Consider the following 21057-nt stretch of genomic DNA (forward strand, 5'->3'; position numbering starts at 1 on the left):
CACACACTACATTGTGTGTGTCTCCTGGGTGCTTTTTTCACAAGTGCCTAAGTGACTTAGGAGCAGAAGTCCTATTTAAAGTCATTAGAACTTCTGCTTCTATGTGACTTAGCCTTTAGAAATTCCAGCCAGTCTCCTGCTATCATTTTTTTTTTTTAGTTTGACATCAGGTAACAATTATTATTATTATTATTATTAATTATTTTAAAGCTACAGGTGCAGCTTTGATCTGTTTTTAAAAGCCCCAGCAATTTGTAGGTTACAAAAGGGAGAAATCAAGGCCTGGCAAACACCAGCTTGGACAACAGCAATGCCTTTAAAAACAGGGTACAGGTCTGTCACTTCTTAGGCGCATTTAACATGCGCGATTTCAGCTTTGCATGGTCAGCAAAAACAAAACAAAAAAAGAGAAAAATAACAAATTTAAATACTGTTTCTGTAGTGCAGGCGATTCCGCCCCCCATTACACTCAATGTCATTTTGAGTATATGCGATTTTCGCTTTACGCGCTGACTGCGGAACGTAACCCCAGCATAAGATGAGACAGACCTGTACTCTGTGTGTGTGTGTGTGTGTGTGTGTGTGTGTGTGTGTTGTTTTTTGCTATCATGAATCAGGCACCGGTGGGCCTGATTCTCCGTTTTGCTCGGTGTGTCATCATTCAGCCCTGCGCAATGTTAATGCTGAGTTGGTGCAGACCACTCCCAAACCAGAATGGGAACATTTTACACCCACTTGGCACAAGTATAAGGGATTACACAAGGCGAACAAGATTGGAAAATGGGACCAGATTCTAATCTCAGACTGGTTGAGCTCCCTCTGGATTTATATCTATGTGAGGTGAGGATCATACCCCATATTTAATGTGTCAGCAGCAAGGTGTTTTTGTTGTTTTTTTTAGCATGTGATTTTTTTAAAGCTAGTTTGTTTTTATTCCTGCCTGATGGCATTGAGATGTAACTGATACAGCAGGTTAGTTTTAGAAATTAGCTTGAAACAAGAGACTGAAACGGACTGACCCTCTGATTGCTTGTTCTCAGTATCCTATCTTGGAGTGCATCCCACACGGCACATAATGTTATACATGCTCCAGGACTTGTATAAAGACTGTGTCAGGAAACACTGCAGTTCAAGGACTTGGTCCAAAGACCTCTGAAGTTAATGAAAATCTTTCCCTTGACTTCCATGGGCTTTGAATCAGGACTTAAATGACAGCAGCTGTCTGCCCAGGAAACCCATTTTTACTGCCTTCTCTGTGGTAGGATTACCAGTAACTAATATTATTCAACAGAAGAGATTTCTTGTAAACTTCACATTTATTTGTTTATTTTGGGACATATTGATCTTCTGATGCCCAAAGTGTACAGATATAGATATATAGATATATATTTATTTATATATAGCTTTCTCCATAGGGAAAACACACATCTCAGAGGAGGAGAGACATTTCTAAAGTGCCCCTTGTGATACAGTACTGAACTTGATTTCTAAGAAGCATTTGAGTAACTCTGAAGTTTTTCAATGAGAATGGCAGAGTTGATGGCAGAGGAGTCGGGGTTGGAATTCCTACCCTAGAATAGAAAGAAAATCAACAAAGAAGATATTTCGGACTGTCATGGAGAACATGAATGACTACAGGGTTGGTCCAGGATGTCCAGGTTAGGTCTACACTACAGATCTTACAACAGCACAGTTGTACCCACTGTCCACACCAGCGCTTTTGTCAGTGAAACTTATGTCAGCTGGGGTGTTTTTTTCACACCCTTGACCAACAAAAGTTTTGCCGACAAAGTGCTAACGTAGAAACAGCCCCAGACTAGTTGACTGGCTTGGGGCTGGCCAGATGGGAGGAGCCTTACTTGTAATGGGGCTAGTTAACATCACTGAAGGGGACGTCCGGCAGAACTAAATGACAGGAAGTGAAACGGGGGTGTTACCCATCATCACACCTACGGTCACCACCACATTTAATCTACAGACAGGAAGAGGAGATGATTCGAAGGCCAGCAAGGTGACGCCCACGCAATAAAAGCCATTAAAGAACCCACAAGAAAATGGACTCCCCTGAGTAAAATGAAAGCAGCACTTCCTTTTCTCCTCAAACACTTTTCACTAGAGAAAACTTTGTGTTGGAGGGTCGGTGTTTTTAGGAAGAACTCTGTCTATTTCACTGTTAGCTATCCAGGGTGTATTAAGAAAGGCTCTCAGGCACCCCTCCTGGGCCATATTTTCCAACACAGAGAAAGCAGATCCACATGTAAAAAAATGTGTGCAAGAGCACCCAAAGTTGCACATGCAATTACTGTAATTTCCTGCAAATATGGATAATTGTGGGTATAATCCTGTGGGGTCCTGGGTGCCCTCAACCCTGCTCAAAGGACTCACTAGCCACCTTTGTCCTAGCTGGCAATTTGTATGTGTCATCGCAGTAACCACATGCAGATGAGCTCTAGCCCCTGGATCGGAGTCTTTTGAGAAACGTAGCCTTCGTCGGCAAGAACTGGGACTTCCTTGTTTTGCCTTTGCTTTCCTTTAGAGCTCCACCAATTGGACCTGTGCAAAGGGCAGGTGGGAGCTCTATTCCCCCTTTCCCTCTCAATAGGTTCAAGAGACAAAGCCACACAGTTATTCCTGAACAGGCAGGCAACCCTGCCACACACATTCCATGCTTTCGAGGCTCTCTGATGAAAAGTCACTGTCCTGCTGGCTAACTCTAGATTTCCACTGAGGTCCAACTTACACAAGAAATACAACCTTACTGAGAAAGCATCTGAATGTACAAAGGAGCACGTAACCCTGTAGCAATTCTGTTACCTCCACAATGTTAACAGGACATTAGTAGTGACTAGGAATCAATTTGTATAAAAGGTGGTTTGGGGATAGGGCCTAATTCACTTTAAGATCTGACTGCTCTGTAACTGACAGCGTGCTAGCAACACAGGCTTGTGAACAGGGATTATTTCCCCTGACAACTGTGCTTCTCACTTCATGCAAGGTTTTATAAACACGGGCCTATTACAATTCTTAGGAGAAATATCCTTGTCTACACGGGCAAGGGAAACTGTGTTAGATCTCTGCTAGCAGCAACCACTCCTTCTAACAGTTCCAACTGTAGTGTGGGGCAGGGGTAGATTTTCAAATTAAATTTAAACAACCCTATAGTAACTATCTGACTCTGATAATGCCAGAGAGTCAAATCCTACAGTACTTAATCTGGTGAAAATCCCATTGAAGTGAATGGGAGTTTTGGACAAATACAGTCAAAAGGATCCATTCCCTAGGGAAGATCTCAATTTAGAAACAAATTTGCACACTAAAGTGGCTAGGGTGGTGAAGGTACCCGATCACTTGACTAGTCAACACACACCTGACATGCTAATCTGGGTTGGTGTCACTTCCAAAGGAGGCTGAGTTAATTGTACCTTTACTCTCACTGCTAGCCATTTCCAGACAGTAACATGATACGAAAGGACAGATGTTTGCATAAGGACCACCATCCCCTGGTCCTGACATGTGCAAAACTTCCCCTCACTGCAGTGGGAGTTTTGCCTGCATCAGGATTACAGCTCAAAAAAGAAGAAAAAGGAGAACATTAGCAATAGTACGGCATGGGAAGTGGGACAAGGAACAGAAGATTCAAACAACGGATAATTAAACACGTCTTAAGCAATCACTGAAGAGAATGGCAAGTACCTGTAGAAAATCTGTGTCTCACTGAAGTCAACAGGAATTTTGCCACTGACTTCAGTGGGATCTTGTTCCACCACCACGAAAGATGGAACAAAATTGTACCAAAAACCTTGGGATGCTTTAAAGTAGTCACTTCAGATAAGAAGGGGGTTGCTTTCTAGTCAGATTTCACTGTGTTTTGTAAGACACACTGTCAGGTTCTATATACTGATTTATTGGAATATACTGTTAGCTAGACAAAATTAAATTCCATTTCATTTGATTTTTTTAAAAGCTCTTGCCCCTTGGAGCATTTCCCATGCATATTTATCCATTTTCTAATCCGTTCATTATCCTGCACTAAAACGTGGTCACGTTCAGGCAAAAAACCACCATAAACCAACCTCATTTTTGGCGGCTTTCTCGTCCCAGGTTCCATTCCACCCAACTGGTGAAAGATATTGCAAAGCCACTAGTTCTAAACAACCGCGTCTGTCAAAATCATTTTAGGGAATGGGACTGGGGTGAGGAATCTTGAAATAGATAGAGCCGTGCACAGAGAGTTCTGTGAAATCAATTATTGCATTAGAAAAAAAAACCCAACCCCAACACAAAGCATATTTTTAAACCATGAAAACAACAAAGATGACATTTTCTTTTGACAAAGCTGTAAAAATGGAGTCATTTATGAAATTCCAACAAATGAAGTCCGGTTGTGTATTCGTTTTCCTTTTATTAAACAGGACAGAGAATTTCCTTTAAATGCCATAACAAGTCACAGTGATTTCAGATGGTTACTGAAATGTAATATACTGAAGGGAAATACCTTTAACATTTTTTTTTTAAATTTGTCATCAAATATTTGTACCCTGGTCCACTAAACCATCTGTCTTTAGAGTTTCTTTTTTTAAAAGAGGACACTCTGCTTTCTTCCTCCAAAAATTAACATTTAAGTTGTCTAATAACCCTGAAAACAATCAACCTTGTCAAAGGCCTTCTCCACTGTTATATTTATTTATATATATGTAGCTTTGGGCAGATACATATACATATAAATATAGACTTCTATGATTTTTTTCCCATTCTACGCAATGTCTCAATAAAGAGATCAGCCTTTTTTATTCTACAAAGAAGCAACACATGAAAGGGAAAAATTAAAGTCTTAAGAACATCATATTCATATTTCACTGATTACACGTAAAAGGAAAAAAAATCACTATGAACAACTTTCATTAAAGTTTTCTCTGATTAGCGAAATTCAAGTGCAGAGAAGCCCCCGTTTCTCATTACCACTTCCAGGTTGGTTACTAAAAGATTAAGGATGGACTTGGCAGTCCCAACTCTTCTCCTGTTCACAGAGTTCCTGCACTTTTCTCCCTTGGAATCGGACATGGTTGGAATGTATGGAGTTTCAGGAAAGGTGGCCTGCCAAAGACTTTGCCAGCGAGCTTCCACACTAGGCCAGTTTCAGCGTGCTCACAGGGAATGATGGCATGGTGACCATAGTTACCGGGTTGAGCACTGTTTGCCCAACTAACTGTTGATGGTGGACAACTTGGGTTCCTACAGCAGGTTTGGTCATCACTGCTTGCTGGCCTAGGTTTGTGGTTCCATTCACTTGCTGGTGAGAAATCGTGTGAGCGATGTGGCTCACAACCGGTTGGCTGACGGCCACAGGCTGAGGATAAATGGGTAACTGCTGGCCGAGGTGGGTCATGTGATTTATGGTTGCCGGGTGCACAGTGATGTGGCCGATAGGCTGAGCAGCAGTGGTGAGTTGCACGGGGCTGGACGTGGAAGGTGCTATGTGAGCGATGTGCTTGGTCTGCGGACCCTGAATCACGTGGTTGACAGTCTGGATGACCGACGCGTGGGTGGTGGCGGTGTGGGCGATAACAGTCGATTGCACCGTCGAAGCCGCCACGATGTGAGTCTGTGCGGGGACGATCGCCTGCGGCTGGACCAGTGCCTGGGTCTGGAGGGGCGGCGGTGCGTGGGGTGGGGTTTGTTTCTGATGCAGAGGCAGGTGCTGAGGCAAGACTGCCGGGTGGTGGGAAGCAGCATTCGGAGGGACAACTTTCAGTAGCTCAGGGTGCTGGCGCTGGATTAGTTTTGGTAATGAGTTCACGGGCCTGTCGTCTTCCATGTCTTCGTCAATGTTGTCTTCGCCCTCTGGAAAAAATGAAAGGAAGAAACGGGGGTAAACAGAACAGCAGAGGATGAGCCTGACTATCCAGCCTCATCTCCAGGGCACGAAGGGAGGAACTGATTATAAGTGTAGGACGGAGTTATCACTCTAAAGCATGAAGGTAGCCCAACCACACTCAGGTTCAACATCTTCCTTTGAACATAGGCTTGGCCAATCCTTGCAGCCAACCTCTCCCCACTCCCACTCCCAGTAGATTGCCAAGAGGGGGATTCTCTCAGCAGGGCAAAGCCAGCCTTAGAAAGTGAGACACTCCAATTGGGAGTGGTGCGCTGAAGATGCCAGGCAGGGGGAGAGAAATCAGACAGTGAGTTGCCTCCTGTGATGGCAGCAGGGACAGTACTTAGTCCTCTCTTTACAAGGGGTGAATTCCGTCTCAGCTTCACAGGTGCTCAGGGGAGGTTATAAAAAAAGACTGCATGGGAAACAGATGGAGGTCTGCCCATCCAAGGGCTACGGGACTAGGCCAAATCCTAACTTGGGGAGTTTTCTTGTCGTAGAGAGACCTTGCTAATTGGGACTCTTCTTTTTACTTTCCGCCAAGTCATTTCATCTGTTTGCACCTCTCTTTCTGCCCTCGGATAGGAAGGAAACTGAGATGGGGAAATATGGCAGCTAGTTTCCCTACCCTCTGGCTACAGAAAAAGGAGACTGGTCCAGCCAGTGAACTGCTGAGTCAGTGCAGGACTGTGGGGACCCCAGCGAGACCAGGACCTTGAGCATGGTACTTTGCATTGCTCATTCTAAAGCCAGCAATGCAGTGGCAATTACATCTCTTCAAAGATGCGGTGGCTTGGGAGAACTAGGGAAGACCTTTCCCTCTTCCCAACCCTTTAAGAGATCCTTCCCTGCAGATGGCAGCTCAAGAGAGTGCTGACATCATTCCACATTTGCATCAGCCTAAATTCTGAGTCCGTTGGTGCTCAGACACCATGGTGATGGGCATAGTACAAGAACCTGGACAGAACTGCTGAACTCAGGTTTTCCCTTTCCAGCTGCTGCTGTATCGACGGCCTGCAGTTTCACAGGCAGATTCCACTGCTGTTTGAAGGAATTGATACAAATGGTTACAAAGTGCTAACCTCAGCCAAAGCATGTCCTTGAATGGTCTATTCTTCATATGGCAGATCACAAGTCAAGCCAAAAGCATGGCCCCTCCTATCTTACTGATAAACTTGTTACAAGGCAGATGTGTGTGAAAAGGTTTTACGTCCATTAACAACCGTTTACTTTTCATCATGGGTCCTTTTCAATATTAAGGCTCATTAAACTGTTCAAATGCACTGGTGACTTCCTCCTCCATTCAGCACCCTTCTAAAGGCTCCTGTCTACATGGCAGAAAAAACCTTGAGATTTCAATGCAAATACACCTGTTGCTTTATATTCGCTCAGTTCTGACAGACAGGAATGCGCGCGGGCATTAGAGTACAACTGGGTTTTGAATGTGGGGAGCTGAGTCTTACAATGTAGGAGGTCCAACACGCAGATTTTACTGGGGAAAACAGCACTTGCAAATAATAACACTTTGTATGTACATAGAACCTCTCCTGTGAGACCATCCCTGTGCTTTATGGAGGTGGATAAGAATGACCTCCCCCCAGGTGAGGGGCTAAGGACAACTTTTACAAAAGTGCTCTCTGACTTTGGATGCCGAACCCAAGAAACTTTGTGCCTGATTTCCAGAAGTGCCAAGCACCCACAGTTCCAGGGGAAGTTGGCAAGAGCTTCTAGTGCTCTGCACTCTGATAACCAGGCACTGGGCTGTGAACCTGGGAACGCAAAAATGGAGGACAAAAAACTGGGCCAAATTGGTGTGATTAGAACTCAGGTCACCTGGTTCCCAATTCTGTGTTCGTATCACCAGGGCACTCTGCCTGAAGCCTGATTTCAGGATTGGATGTATTATTACAGCTCAACTTTTGATGATTACCCACCTGTCAAAGGGCATGAAAAAATCCCATTCAGTTCCATCTTCAGGAGAGGCCTGAAGTACCTAGTGCACGCAGCACAATTTAAAAATGGATAGCAGGGTTTGCAAACACATACTATTCTGTAATACGTAAGTATGTCGCATATCTGAATCCTCCAGCAACATTTCAAAAACATTGTTCACATGGTCGGATGCAACAATGGTCCTTAGAAAGGCAGCGTGGATGCAACTACCTGCCTGTGAAAGCCATTTGGATGACAGTGTTAAACTGTGCTGGGAAGATATTTCAGCTAGCGTGGACCAGGCTAAAATGGAGCTTTTCACCAGCTGAAACTTGTCCACTTCCGCGTTCTGTTCCAAAACCAAAACATGGGCTGGTTTAGTCAAAAGTCTTAATGACCCTGAAAGGAGATTCCATCATTTAGCACCACATTCATAGATCTGGGATGAAACTGAGAGGAAACTCAGGTTGCTTCACATGGTTTCAAGGTCAAACTAGCACCAGTCAATACCACAGCAATAACAGAGAAGCTAACGGTACCTGATGCAGTCGAGGTAGATGCTTGGTCATCCTCTGGCTGAACTGTCTGTCGAATAATCCTGTCAATTTCCAGGATGTCCATCCACTGGCTCAACTCATTCTTCAGTTCGGCCAGTCGCTGCTGGGTAGCAATCTTCTCCCTTGCCAGCCGCTCCATCTCATGTTCATATTCCTTCTCCTTTCTCTTTAAAGTCTAAGGACAGGATGAAGAAAGCAATGGAAGAAATACAAATAAAAATGTGACCCACTGTAAACAGGACATGCCCATTGCCTTTGCCATTAGAACATAAGAACAAACATAGTGGGTCAGACCAAAGGTCCATCCAGCCCAGTGTCCTGTCTGCCGACAGTGGCCAATGCCAGGTGCTCCAGGAGGAATGAACAGAACAGGTAATCATCCAGTGATCCATCCCCTGTCACTCATTCCTAGTTTCTGTCAGTTGTCTTCACTTTATCACTCGTTTCCAGTCAAGGCTACACCTTCTAAACCCTCACAGTAAAGGAGAGGGCTGGAGACAACCATAAAAAACAGAATGCTCTACTTGGTCAATCCTATGGAATCTCCCCTACAATAGGAATAGTACTGATCCCAGTGTCTGAGCACAGCACCACAAATGAAGTGATTCATGGGCCAAAATCCAATCAGGTATAAGTAAACTCTAAGGATATAAGCAACTCTAAGCAACTCCACAGACATCAATAGAACTGCACCTGCTTGCATTAGGTCTGAATTTAGCCCAGAATAGCCACTGGTCTGCGTAAATAAGGGGTGTGTGTGGTTTAATAGTGCCAATAATCATTTCTCCTTTGGAAAGTCTTAATAGCCTTACATTAAAATAAACAGTGGCAACTGTGGCCTACCTCCCCTCAAATTACAAAATACTGGCTAGGAATAAGCCCCAGCTACATTAAAGGCCTCATTTTGATCTCTGAACTGTCAAGGCAGTTGTGGCTCTCTGGGACAATGCAGATCACAAAACCCCTGACGCAGTGTCTGAGACACGGGGGCAAAGCATTCTCGATTGAAGGGAGCCAGCCATGGAACGAACTTCCAAAGGACACAGGAGACTTCAGAGTCGAAACGTCTTTAGAAAAAGCTGCAACACCTTCCTCTTCGAAAAAGCTTTTCCACCACAGCAAGGACGATGCCCCAACATTAACATCCCCAGCTACCAACATTCCCCCTCCATAAAAACCAAACCAAAACACCCCCATAAGACTTATAACAACCAAGCTTATCAACCAGTCAGGCCAAAAAATCCAAGAACAACAAACAAACAAAAATACCCCAACAAGAGGATTTTACGTAAAAAAGTGAGGGAAGGAAGAGAGAGATATCCTTCCACTGACTTTCTTTCTGCTTCGGTTTATGCAGAATGTATTTCTGCAGTGCACCTTATTATCATTGAAATCTTCAAAAGTGACTAGTGATTTCATGTCCTTCAGTTTTTGGGTGCCCAATCTAAGATGCCTTCAAGGGGCCTGATTCTCAGAAAACACTGAGCTTCCCCCTCTAAAAATCAGACCCCTTTAAGCTGTCTGATGTTGGGCACCAAAAACACACACACAAAAAACCCAACAACCACTGTTGAAAATCTTGACCCAGAACTTGAAATCTATACGGAGCTGTGATCTGTTTAGCCTTTACATACTCAGAAAGGGACTGCTTAATTTGTTACCGAAAAACACAGTGACCACTGTTCTCACCTCAAAGTGCAATGTCCTGCTGAAAAGGTAAGTCACGGTCATGAGATGCATTGACCATGACTTTGCAAGATCGGTCCCTTACTGTAGGACCACAGCACCAAGTAACAGAGTAGCATAATCTATGTTGTAGCAGCCAAGGCAAATTGTGGCCTACATTATAATAATCACACCTGCCATTTGCTTGCTGATGCTTTTGTTTCTGTATACAGTTTAGATCACAAAACTTACTGTTTTTGTCAACCAAAACTTGTGAGAATCGCGTTAACTGCAATCTAGAACAGGTGGCACTGGGCCAGGAGACGTAATCAGGGGAAGCACACAACACAACAACTTATTGTGCAAGAAACTTCTCGATACTGCTTCCTCCCCTCCTTGACAAACGGTAACAGTTGGCTGCAAAGCTCATGAAGCCATGCTCTTCGAAATGTAAGATTTGCCACATTAGAGTGAACTTATAGTCTGCCAAGGTCGGCACCATGTCTCTGTCAATGGGTCCTGCTGAATGCTTCAGAGCAATGTGAAAACATTCCCTAATCCACCTGGCAAACTCTGCAATGCTGTGCCGATTGTGGTAGCAAGTGATCCAAATCAACTAGGAAACAGAGCAGGCTTCCTGAAACTCATCCCTCTTTAATGGTAGGAAAATGGGCTCTCTAATGGCCTGATCCAGAGAAGTGCTGAGCACCTACAACTCCCTTTAACTCCAGTGGGAGCTCTGAGTGCTCAGCGCCTCTCAGGATCAGGTCCTAAGCATTCTACAGTGAAATGATTTACAGCCAGAGCATGGATTTGTCAAGTAAATAGATTCTGCTGTGTAAGTCACACCCGCTGGAACTCCATCTTTCTCTGGTCCATATTCCGCTTTGGATGGATCAACAGAAGAGATGACAGCAGCAAGGTGACAGAGGAGATTATAGAAGAGACACTGGAATATATGGATCAGTCAGACACTTCGACCTGTCCGGGCAGCGGTCTCATATGGAAGGTCTTTGCTTCAAGGACATTCTGCTCTGAGTTTTCAGATAATTAGACTCTCAAAAATGACAGATCCAAATCAAAGCAGGATAAACTCAATCCTTCCAAGGCAGATATTTCATATTTCATGGAGCATACCCCATACATGGTCTTTCAGATGAGACCTTAAAAGAAAATCAAGATCACATCTGGTCTCAATGAATAGTAAAGATCCCACTCCACGTTTCATAAGAGAAAGGGTTTGCCCCGCATGCACATCTTCCCCTCCCCGAAGTGCTCTGTGGCTTCTTTACCCATCTGAGTGCAGCTCTGTCTCCCAGACATGGCTGCATTTAAGTGAATTCTGCATGTGCACAGTTTGGGACCCATTAGAATTCAAGACACAATTACTGATGAAAACTCCAAGTAGTTTGCATTCTCCATTATCTAAATCTCAGATTTCATCTGTGAGGACCCATAGCCTGTGGCAAGGAAGGGAGGAGGAGGAGGAATGATTATAAATGAAAACAAGAAGAAAAATAATCATATACATGTTTTCTCCCATAAAACCACTTTAGCTCTATGCAAATATAACCCGGACTCTTGAACGCGTCTAAGTTCGTTAAGCGTTTTTCTTTCAAACAAACCAGACACTTCACTCTACATTCCGCCACTCCCACTCCCACCCCCACCCCCTGAACAAAACTCAGAAATGAAGACCCAAGAAATGAATCTGATTCCTGTGGAATGTGAAAGTCAGATCCTTCCCAGCACTGTGCTTCCACCCCGCTGACTTCCTAAGCTCCCTGCCAGAACACTCTGACTGTACGTGCGTGGCAAACACTGACATGGAAAGAGGCTCTCTTAAGGACATCGACAAATGAATCACGGATGCAGAGCACATACAAAATGTAGGAAACATAAGCTGATGAAGCAGCAAAGAAGGCAGTTCAGAGCCCTAGCAGTGGCGTTCAGCCAAAGCAGCAGCATAAGCCTGAATACTCCTTCCACTCCCCTCCTCTATCCCAGTCTGAGGGCGTCCCTTGCTGCTTCTGTGCTGTAATCTGCCTTCAGCGCAATTGGAGTTACTCTCCGTTCCTGACTGTAGTCTCAGTTCACCTCTCCGAGATTCCTGATCAAATTAAGAAGCAGGGCTCCGGAAAGGGTGCAAAGGAGGTGGAATGGGCACAACTCTCTTTGCACCGCTGTGCAGGAGGCGGCCTGCGACCTGTGGTTTGGCCACTGAAGGGATGTGGCCAGTGAATCTGTAATTACACAGTGATCTGCTGTCCAAAATCTGGAAAAGGGCCATGGACAGTGTTGTCATACTGAAACAGCTCCCTAGATGCTCTGTGGCTTGGGAAGGGCAAGCAAACTCTTCCCATCCCAATATCTCCGCCGAGCTCACTTGTTCTGGCCTTGTGCCAGGCCCTAAAACATTCATCTCTCAAAATATCTCCAAACAGGATGGCAGATTGCGTTTCCCATTCGGGGGGTGACATGGGCATTCTGAAGAGCAACACAGCTTGAAAAATGCTGCTAACAGGGGAGGGATGGATAAAAGCCAGCAATGCTTGCATCACACGGAAATGCTGAAATCAAGTAAGAAAGAAAACATATGCTGTCCTTTTCTGCAAGCACCCACTAACAGAGCAGTGGAACCCTTCAATATATTGATCACCAGAGAAGGAAAAAGATGCTGTATCAATGCAGTCTTCCCAGTACACAAAGGCATAGCAAACAAAGCATCACTATGAACCTAGTTTTATTACAGTGCACTATACATGTAAAGTCAATGCATCAGATAGTGACCAATTTAGAAAGAAAGAAAGAAAGAAAGAAAGAAAGAAAGAAAGAAAGAAAGAAAGAAAGAAGCAACAGCTGATCTTGACAGACGTTTCCATTTGCTGAAGCCTTAAGCCAGCAGTGAGGCACAGGGGGTACAGACCCTAATGGGGTACAGACCCTTTCAGCTCTAGATGTCTAATTACAACTGCATTCGATGTCAGTGCTGGCTGTGAATAAGGAGAGGCCTTAAGCCTCCTGGGCTTCAGTTATGAGCCCAAAAAAGGGGTAATGACTAAAATCTGCAAAAGTGTCCAAGTCCCATTTTCAAGGCCCCAGGAGCAGAAATCCCATTTTCAAAAGGGACAGAAATTTAGAAGTCTAAGTCACACAGCTGCTTTTGAAAATGTTATCCAAAGAGATTTTCACATAGCTCATCATGGCTGTTTCTCCCTACTCACATCCAGAATTCACTGAACTCTAGGGCAAAACTTCCACTGATCTTCTTCATGCAGGATCAGCCCCATGATCTTCAGAATACAGGCACCGAGACCCCAGTTCTACCAGTGTGTCTCCCAACAGGATATGACCCCATACACTTTAACAATCCTGAAAGTCAACTGACTCCAGATTTCTTTGGGAAACCCTCAGTGCTTGCTTAACTCTAGATTAAGATGAGGCTCTTAATTTGTTAGCTACAAAAACAATGAACTGGGGTGGCTCCTGCTTCCTTCTTACAGAAAAGCTGAGTCAAAACTATATTAGTGAACCACAAAAATTACTGGTCTCTTTTCTTCCCTCTAAAGCAAACAAAGCAACTATCTGAAAACTGAACCCAACTAATTTATACTAATTGGCCAAATTCACCTTCGGCATAAGCGAGGGGATGGATTTAAATCGGATTGCCCTCACTTTATGCCACAGCTGGATTTAGTCCAGCATAAATAATCTTTTATAAATTAATATTTTTACTCCAAGGGGAGAATTTTTTCATTTTTTTTTTAAACAGGCAAATTACACTAGAATACCCCCTAATCCCAGAGGTATATAATGGAAATCACTGACATCTTATAGCAGCGGTGGCAGGCACTGGGACAACAAAATGCAGGCAAATCAGCTGTTCTATGGATACTCTAAATGGGGAATATAGGGGTCAGAGCTCTTGACTGTATTCCAGCTCTGATCTCTAATCTTAGGAGACCTAGTTTAAATTCATACAAGGCTGCAGTGGCTTAAAATCCATACGGTTCTTCTAAAGCCCATTATTCTGCAGCTTCTCATTGGGCTGTGGCGGGTACATTACAAAACTATGCAACACAATACAAGGTAGCTGTGTTCTGATTTCTAAAGCAGCGGAGGAGACGGGGGGAAGACACATATTCCTATTCTCAGCCGTAAAAAGATTCCTGCTCTGGAACAGCCCCCATGTGAGCTGAGTAGGAGCTGTCACTTTGCAATGTAAGCAAGGGAGAAATGAAAAGGAAAAAGCCTGCCAATAAAATCCTCATAAACCGATGTGCACACACAAGACCTGCTACCGCTCTCCACAAATAATCTCCCTCCAAAGACATCCCCACGTGATTCTCCACATGGCGTGATGAGTGAAAGGAGAACGCAGAGCCACGTCGCTTTCAAAAATCATTCCGCAGCCTCTGAACCCGTATCTCGCACGTCACCAGAATCCCGACTCGGATTTTGTTTCCTGCGAGCGAGAGAAGAATCCAGACAAGAGAAGAGTGCGACGCCAGGTGAGGCAGCGCAGCTACTTGGGTTTAATTAGCTACACACATTTAATTACCAAAAAGAAAGCAGCCCCCTAGCAACAGGGACTAGACACTCTCCTAGCTGCCGAGGTCAGAGATCGCGTGCTGATGCTTGCTTAGTAATCCACTCCTCCATGGCTCAGGGACTGCCCCTTGGAAAACAGACTGTCTGCATGGCATTGCTCCATCCCTTCCTCCTCCCATCCACCACCGCCTCTGCCCCCCCCTTGGAAGCAGAGCTCCACATGTCAGCAGCCTGAGCCCCTCCCTCTGCTGGGAAATGACTTGACCGGGTGCCAGCTCACAACAGCCACCCACTGTAGCTACACATTCCTTGTAGGGCTTGTGCAAACAGCTCTTCTGACACTGGTGCAGGCACGTACATGCACAGCGGGGCTCTCCAAGAGGAAGCTCTCCGAGCGCACTGAGATAAGCAGCACTGCCAGAGAGCTCTCTCTAACACCCCAAGCTCCTAAGAGGCTGCACATGCCAAGATGCATTTCGCAGCCACCGCAGCCGTGGAGCCTAATGCCACACAAGGTGTTCTTATTCATCAATCAGTACGGGCAGGATCTTTCCCTCTGCTTTAGTCTCACCCATCCGAGGCTCTCCTTGTCCTTTACAAACACGAACCACCCAGCTTTGCATCACCCAGCCCCTACGCACATATTGCTACAGATTTTTTTTTTTTTTTTTTAAATCAGACACTGGAGTTGCATTCACCAGAGACAGAGCTGGGGATGGAAATGAAACTGCTGGGCACGAGCTGATCCCTGTACAGCACAATGGATTCACCTCCAGCTGGAAGCGTGGTCGCTGCGGACGCCCTCTTTCCCCAGGAGTTTCTGCTCCAAGGGCACGGAATCGGCTTTAGTGTGCAGCGAAGGCCCCTCGGGTGAAAAGCTGACTCAAGAGCATTCCCTGGCCGTTCTAGGCACTGGGGCCAATGCAGAGTCCTGCTTGCAGGATGCAGCAATTGCAAAGGTCTTGCTGTGCTTGCATCTCCAACACCGTAGGGCTTAAGTAGGTCAAAGGTGAATTTCATCCTGATTCTTTTAGCATCATTCAGAGATCATTTTAGACAAAGCATCTGCCTGTCCATAGCTCAGCATTCTCAACACGCACCAGTGTCAGACACGGGGTTGCCAGATAATTCACCTGGAAGGGCACAGGGATATCCAAACTCCATCTCTTCTGCCTCTTCTTACCTATGCACCCTCAGCCATGCAAAGCATCTTCCAACAGCCCTCCCAGTTCCCCAGCACAACGGTTGCTAAAAGAAGAATTCTTATTATTGTGCCTCTCACAACGGGACCTAGCCTCCAGGTACTACTGCAAAACAAACAATAGTCATCCCCTACAGCAATTGCATGTTTTTAAAAATAGGATCCAATTATCTATATTCTCCCATTTCACCTGATCTTGTCTGCTGGATCTGCAACAGACTTAGAAAATAACACTAGACTGGGCAGGGGAAGAAATACCAGACCACCAATAATGCAGAGCAAAATTTACAAGGAATGACGTTTTGATAAAGGAATTAATACCAATACCATGAATTCTCCTCTTTCTAGGTCTGATATTTTGTTAAAGCGGCTGCACATGTATCTGGGACAGTGGCAGGTTTTTAACTGCAACTGACCCACTTTCTCTACCTGTCACTCCGAACGGAAACTGTAAGAGAAGACAAAGCTAAGACTCCGGGAGGGAGTTTTCAGGGGCTCCTAAATAGGATGACGATTAAATTGTCTGCCAAGATACGGAGAGATGCATGTTGCTCGTGTTTGGCCCAAGTCTCTGAGCCTGAATGGTCAAATCCTTTGCTTAGAGCAACGTCCTTTACAAAGGAACACTTCCTCCTTCCAGGATGCCTTGCCATTTCCATCAGGATATAGTCCCATTAGGAGCTTCCTGTCCTGAAGTGGAGACGTGCACTTTGCACAGTCTCATCTGATCCCCTCTCACCAGATAATGGTCTGGCCTGACTGTGTTCATAGGAGACTGCTTCCCTTCTGCAGTTCTTCTCTCCCCTCAGCAAAACATGGTGGGTTTCAGCTTGTGAATATACTGAAACACTGCAACAAAGGAACTTTTGTACAACCCAGAGGGTGAGCTCACAAACATACCTAATAATAATACTCAGCACAGTACTCTGCCTCCCCCAAGTACTCTACGAGTATTAACTGTTGAATCCTCCCCAAGCTCTCATAAGGTAGTTCATAGTATTATCATTCTCATTTTATAGATGGGGGAAACTGAAGCAAAGAGGCTAAGTGACAACGCCAGAGCTGAGATTAGAATTCCAGAGTCCAGTCTCCCAGTCCTGTGCTCAGACCACACCTCCATCTCTCTCTTTCTCCCGTGGCAGATGGCTTCCAATTTAAAAGGAAGCTGGGAAGTAGAAGACCCATAAACAAAAGGGGTGTGTGTGTGTGTGTTTCTCAAGCTTTCTGAAATCAAAGAGTATTGTCTTATTTTGAGAGCACGTGGAGGGGTGGACGTGGGGGGGAGTGTGTGTGTGCATATGTGGAGGTGGGATTTAAAACCACAAATCAGCCATTAAATGTTATAGACAGCCAGACTCCTGCTAATTCTCCCAAGAAACAGCTTGGAAAGAAGAACCAGCTTCTCCACAAGAAGAACCATACAGTGATATCTTCCCATGGCCCTTTTACTGAGCAAGGGATGATCTGGCAGATGGTATATAGTTGATTTTTCCTTTGATGTGTCCTCTGAGCACCTCCCTATTGTCCTGCACCATCCCTCCAGCGGGGGACTGGAAAGGAAGCCCATTTATATCTCCAATCATTTGCTGCTGAGCAACACGGAGGCCGTCACTCCTCTATAAGGGCAGAATGCATGAAAAGAGTCAGAAACCATGAATGGAAATCAAACGCAGGTAGCTTGCATGGCAGTGTGGGAAACTAATCACTAGGACACAGGGAGTTCTGGTGTTTTAAAACAGAAACCTCTCAGAGCAGATTGAACCACCAATATAGATCATTTTAAAACAGCAAACTCTCAACTAATCTCAGTTACCCAAGAATTCTTTCCATCTACCACGAAGCTCAAAAAGAACCCAACTGCACTAGATCATCAGGAGATTCATTTTTCACCTGCAGCGCTCCCCTCCTCCAGAGTGACAGAACAAGAGCTTACAGAGATGATACATGATCAAGGACAATTGTGATGGTACTGCAGGAGTCCAAGGTTAGTGATCGCTTTGTCTGTGTTAAAAAATAAAGGCTTGTATTACACCATTGCAACACTGACACTATATTTAGGCACTTAGAATGTCTGGCTTTTTCAGGTTTAACCATTTTCCACCCAAAAAAGATCCTTTTGGCTAGAATTTCTCCTGGTGAATATTGGGAGAGAGCTGATTGAGATTTTCACTTAAATTAATTTGACTGGCTTTGAGCTATTGAAGCATGAAAAAATAAAAGAACAAAGCATTCTTCACCAGATATCCAATTGCCCACATGTGGTTTTCAGGCTCAGACTAACTTCAAAGTCGCAGCGCACTTCGGCCACGATGAGGACGAAAACCTTGCCCACGTCCGAGAAAAGTTGTAAGTGTTCAAACCCTGCATCACAGAACACATGCAGCATCGAACGTCCAACTAATGTATTCTAATTAATGCACTGAAATACTTCAGATATATATACCTGGAGATCTGTATATTCAAACAGGGTAAGCAAGTTAAGGCCAACTATCAGAGCTTTAAACTGACTGCTCCATACTCTTGATGCACCCTGGACAGCTATCCAGCCATGCCACTTAATGCATTTATGTTTGTCAGAGAAAGCAGCAGGGACTAGTGAGTTAAGCATGTTAATTCACAGCCAAAAAGTCCTAAACTTAATCCTGGTTCAGCCACTGATTTCTTCTCTCGGCCTTGGGCAAATCACTTAAATTGTTTGTTACTCCGTTTCTCTACCTGAAAAATGGATACTTCCCTACCTCAGAGACTGTTGGGAGGATAAATTTATGCTGGAAGTGTAAACTATTACACAGGCAACCAATACTATCATGCAGCAACATCTGTTCGCAGCGACTCAAGGGCTACTGTTATTCTGGCCATTCTAAGAGATGGACGCACGATTGTGTGAGCTAACTTGGAGGACATGCAGACTGAGATTTTACTGGCTGTTTGGGAGGGTGACTCTAGTTTGGAGGTGATCATTAGCATCACTGTATTCAAACGGGCACTTCTCAGAGCTCGTGTTCAATTCAAAATTTGTGGTTCAGAGGTTCCATACCTCAAAGGAAAGCTGAGATTGGATCATGCTACTCAGAAGAAGGATCCTAATGGGACCAGTAAATTTGGTGGGAGTTATTTTTATCCCGGACACCCATGTTACCAGTTTTATATATATGCACGCTCAGCAGGGTGGCGAGAGCCTAGATGTGAAGCTACAACCTGACAGTAGCACAGGGTGCAATCTGATTTTAGCCGGCTCCACAAATGCACCACCTCTGGAGGCTTCTGTTTTCTAAGCAAAGAATTTATGTGAAAACCCCTGTCCTTATGTTCATGCAAAATTATGACTGCAATTTTTTCCCCCAACGTGTCAGGAAATTGAAAGGACCGGTTGCCAAGGCAACTGTTACTCTACAGTGTTAAGGAGTTGCTATGACAACCATAACTTTGAATTTCTTGACTTTTGTGCATATAAAAATCTCAGCCACAGTACCGCACTGATGGAGATAACAGACACTGGCCCCAACACTGCTGCTGTGGGAGTCACGGATTCCAGGATTTTCATGTTGTTTACCAAAAAGCATCTATGCCTTTTGACATTTGGGGATTTTTGCATGTGGGCTGGTGGCTCTGATGAGAAACAGTGGAGCCAATTTCACTGAGAATCTCCACAGCTGCTAAATTAAACCCTAAGCTGCTGAGAAGTTAACAGAGAGCAGAAACTGAGCAATGACACACATGAACAGGACAGCAAGAGCCTGAATTCCTTTGTGGGCAGCAGCTTTTTCCATCCCCCACAAGGTAAAAAGATATTAACATGCTTTCTGGAGAGCACGGTTGTATTCAGAACGAGATATGCACACGCAGGCCCTGATACCGTAATGCATTTAAGCACGTGCTTAACTTTGCAGATGAGTAGTCCCATTGGGACACTTGTATACTTAAAGTTCAGCATGTGCTTAAGTGTTTTGCTGGATCTGTGTGACAAAGGGCTGGAACAACTGGCTCCTAATGCTTTGGGATTATTCTCTGCTGCGTTGTGCCATCATTTACCCCTGTGCAAAGAGGGTGTAAATGCAACTGCCAGTCTCAGCGGAGAATCCTGATTTGGTAGCACATTACAGCCACTGTGCACAGCTGTAAACGACGCACAAGGAAAATTAGACCCTTTCATATTTTATTTAAATGGATGTCCACTAAATTAGGACCCGAACGTGTGTGGGTTTTCACGCCTCCCACAAGAATCAGATTTTCTTCCTTGCCGTGCAACAGACAGGTTCAGGGCAGCCTTCCCCACTATGGATTATTAAATCAAAAAGCACAACATTCACAGCAGCAAATACACAATGCAACACCAGTCGTAACGTATCACCCCTTCACGTTCCTTTTCAGCGTTTCAGGCTGCTAATATGGTTCTTGTGGGGACATTGCCATGGCCCACCCACTTAGCATCCAGAGCATCATTTGGGCACCTGAAATCCAGGATGGAGCTATGCACTCGCCCTTCAGAAAGCTATGCTCCGGCTGCTCTGCCTTGCCATTTTCTGAGCTGCCCCCTGTGCATGCCCAGCTCGGCCGGTGAAGCCCTGTGTCTGGGGGCACCAGGGCTAGGCAGCGGGCATAGTATCGGGGGAGAAGCTGAGCTAGCTCATTCTGTCATTGCCTGTTGGGTCCCACCCAAATTTCCACTTCTAGCTATGCTACTGGGTTCTTGTGTGTATCTCACCTGCCACCATTTGATAAAAACACCAGAAACAAACTGCTGTTGTCAGTCCACAGCAACAGCCTTTTGTCACTCTACAAATATTTCCATTTTATAGCTAGCTGTGATTAACTTTCTTATGTCTAGATGAAAATAACGCCCAGATACTTCCTCTGCGTTTCACCTCCAGAATAACACTTGGCACCCAGGAAGTTTAAAAGGTGTTAATAAAACGCTTCCCTTACATACATTATATCAGCAATTTAAAAACACACTTCCAATCACGAGCTTTTCCCAGAGCAGGTTTTGGCCGTGATGCTACATTACTAGGCATCAGACGATTCAGAATGCCTCATCAGCAGAGTGATCGTGAAATTACTTGTAATTCAGAGCCCAATTTTGCAGTCCTTACTATGAGAGTTGTGCCACCACACCAAAACGTGACTTTCTTATTTGGTTTTTACTCAAAGAAACTCCCCAGTGAAATCAACCCTACATGGCAAATTGCCACACAGTTTAACAGAAAATGATCAGTTCTGTAGGTTTCTTTGCACAGCACTGAATAGAGACTTCTATCCCTGCCGTAGAATTTGAC

The 21057-nt window shown here is 44.7% G+C and overlaps 1 protein-coding gene across 1 annotated transcript in view; it reads right to left on the bottom strand.

Moving 5' to 3' along the window:
• Positions 1-4377: 4377 nt before the first annotated feature.
• Positions 4378-21057, bottom strand: part of MNT (MAX network transcriptional repressor) — a 67789-nt gene continuing 51109 nt past the window's right edge. The window contains exons 5-6 of the mRNA XM_030536786.1: positions 8347-8539; positions 4378-5841 (exon numbers count right to left, since the gene is read on the bottom strand). Of these exons, the coding sequence (XP_030392646.1) occupies positions 5126-5841; positions 8347-8539 (909 nt within the window). The 3' untranslated portion in view covers positions 4378-5125. The remainder of the gene's footprint in view (positions 5842-8346; positions 8540-21057) is intronic.

This window comes from Gopherus evgoodei, chromosome 17 (assembly GCF_007399415.2).
Source record: "Gopherus evgoodei ecotype Sinaloan lineage chromosome 17, rGopEvg1_v1.p, whole genome shotgun sequence".
NCBI classification, from domain to species: Eukaryota; Metazoa; Chordata; order Testudines; family Testudinidae; genus Gopherus; species Gopherus evgoodei.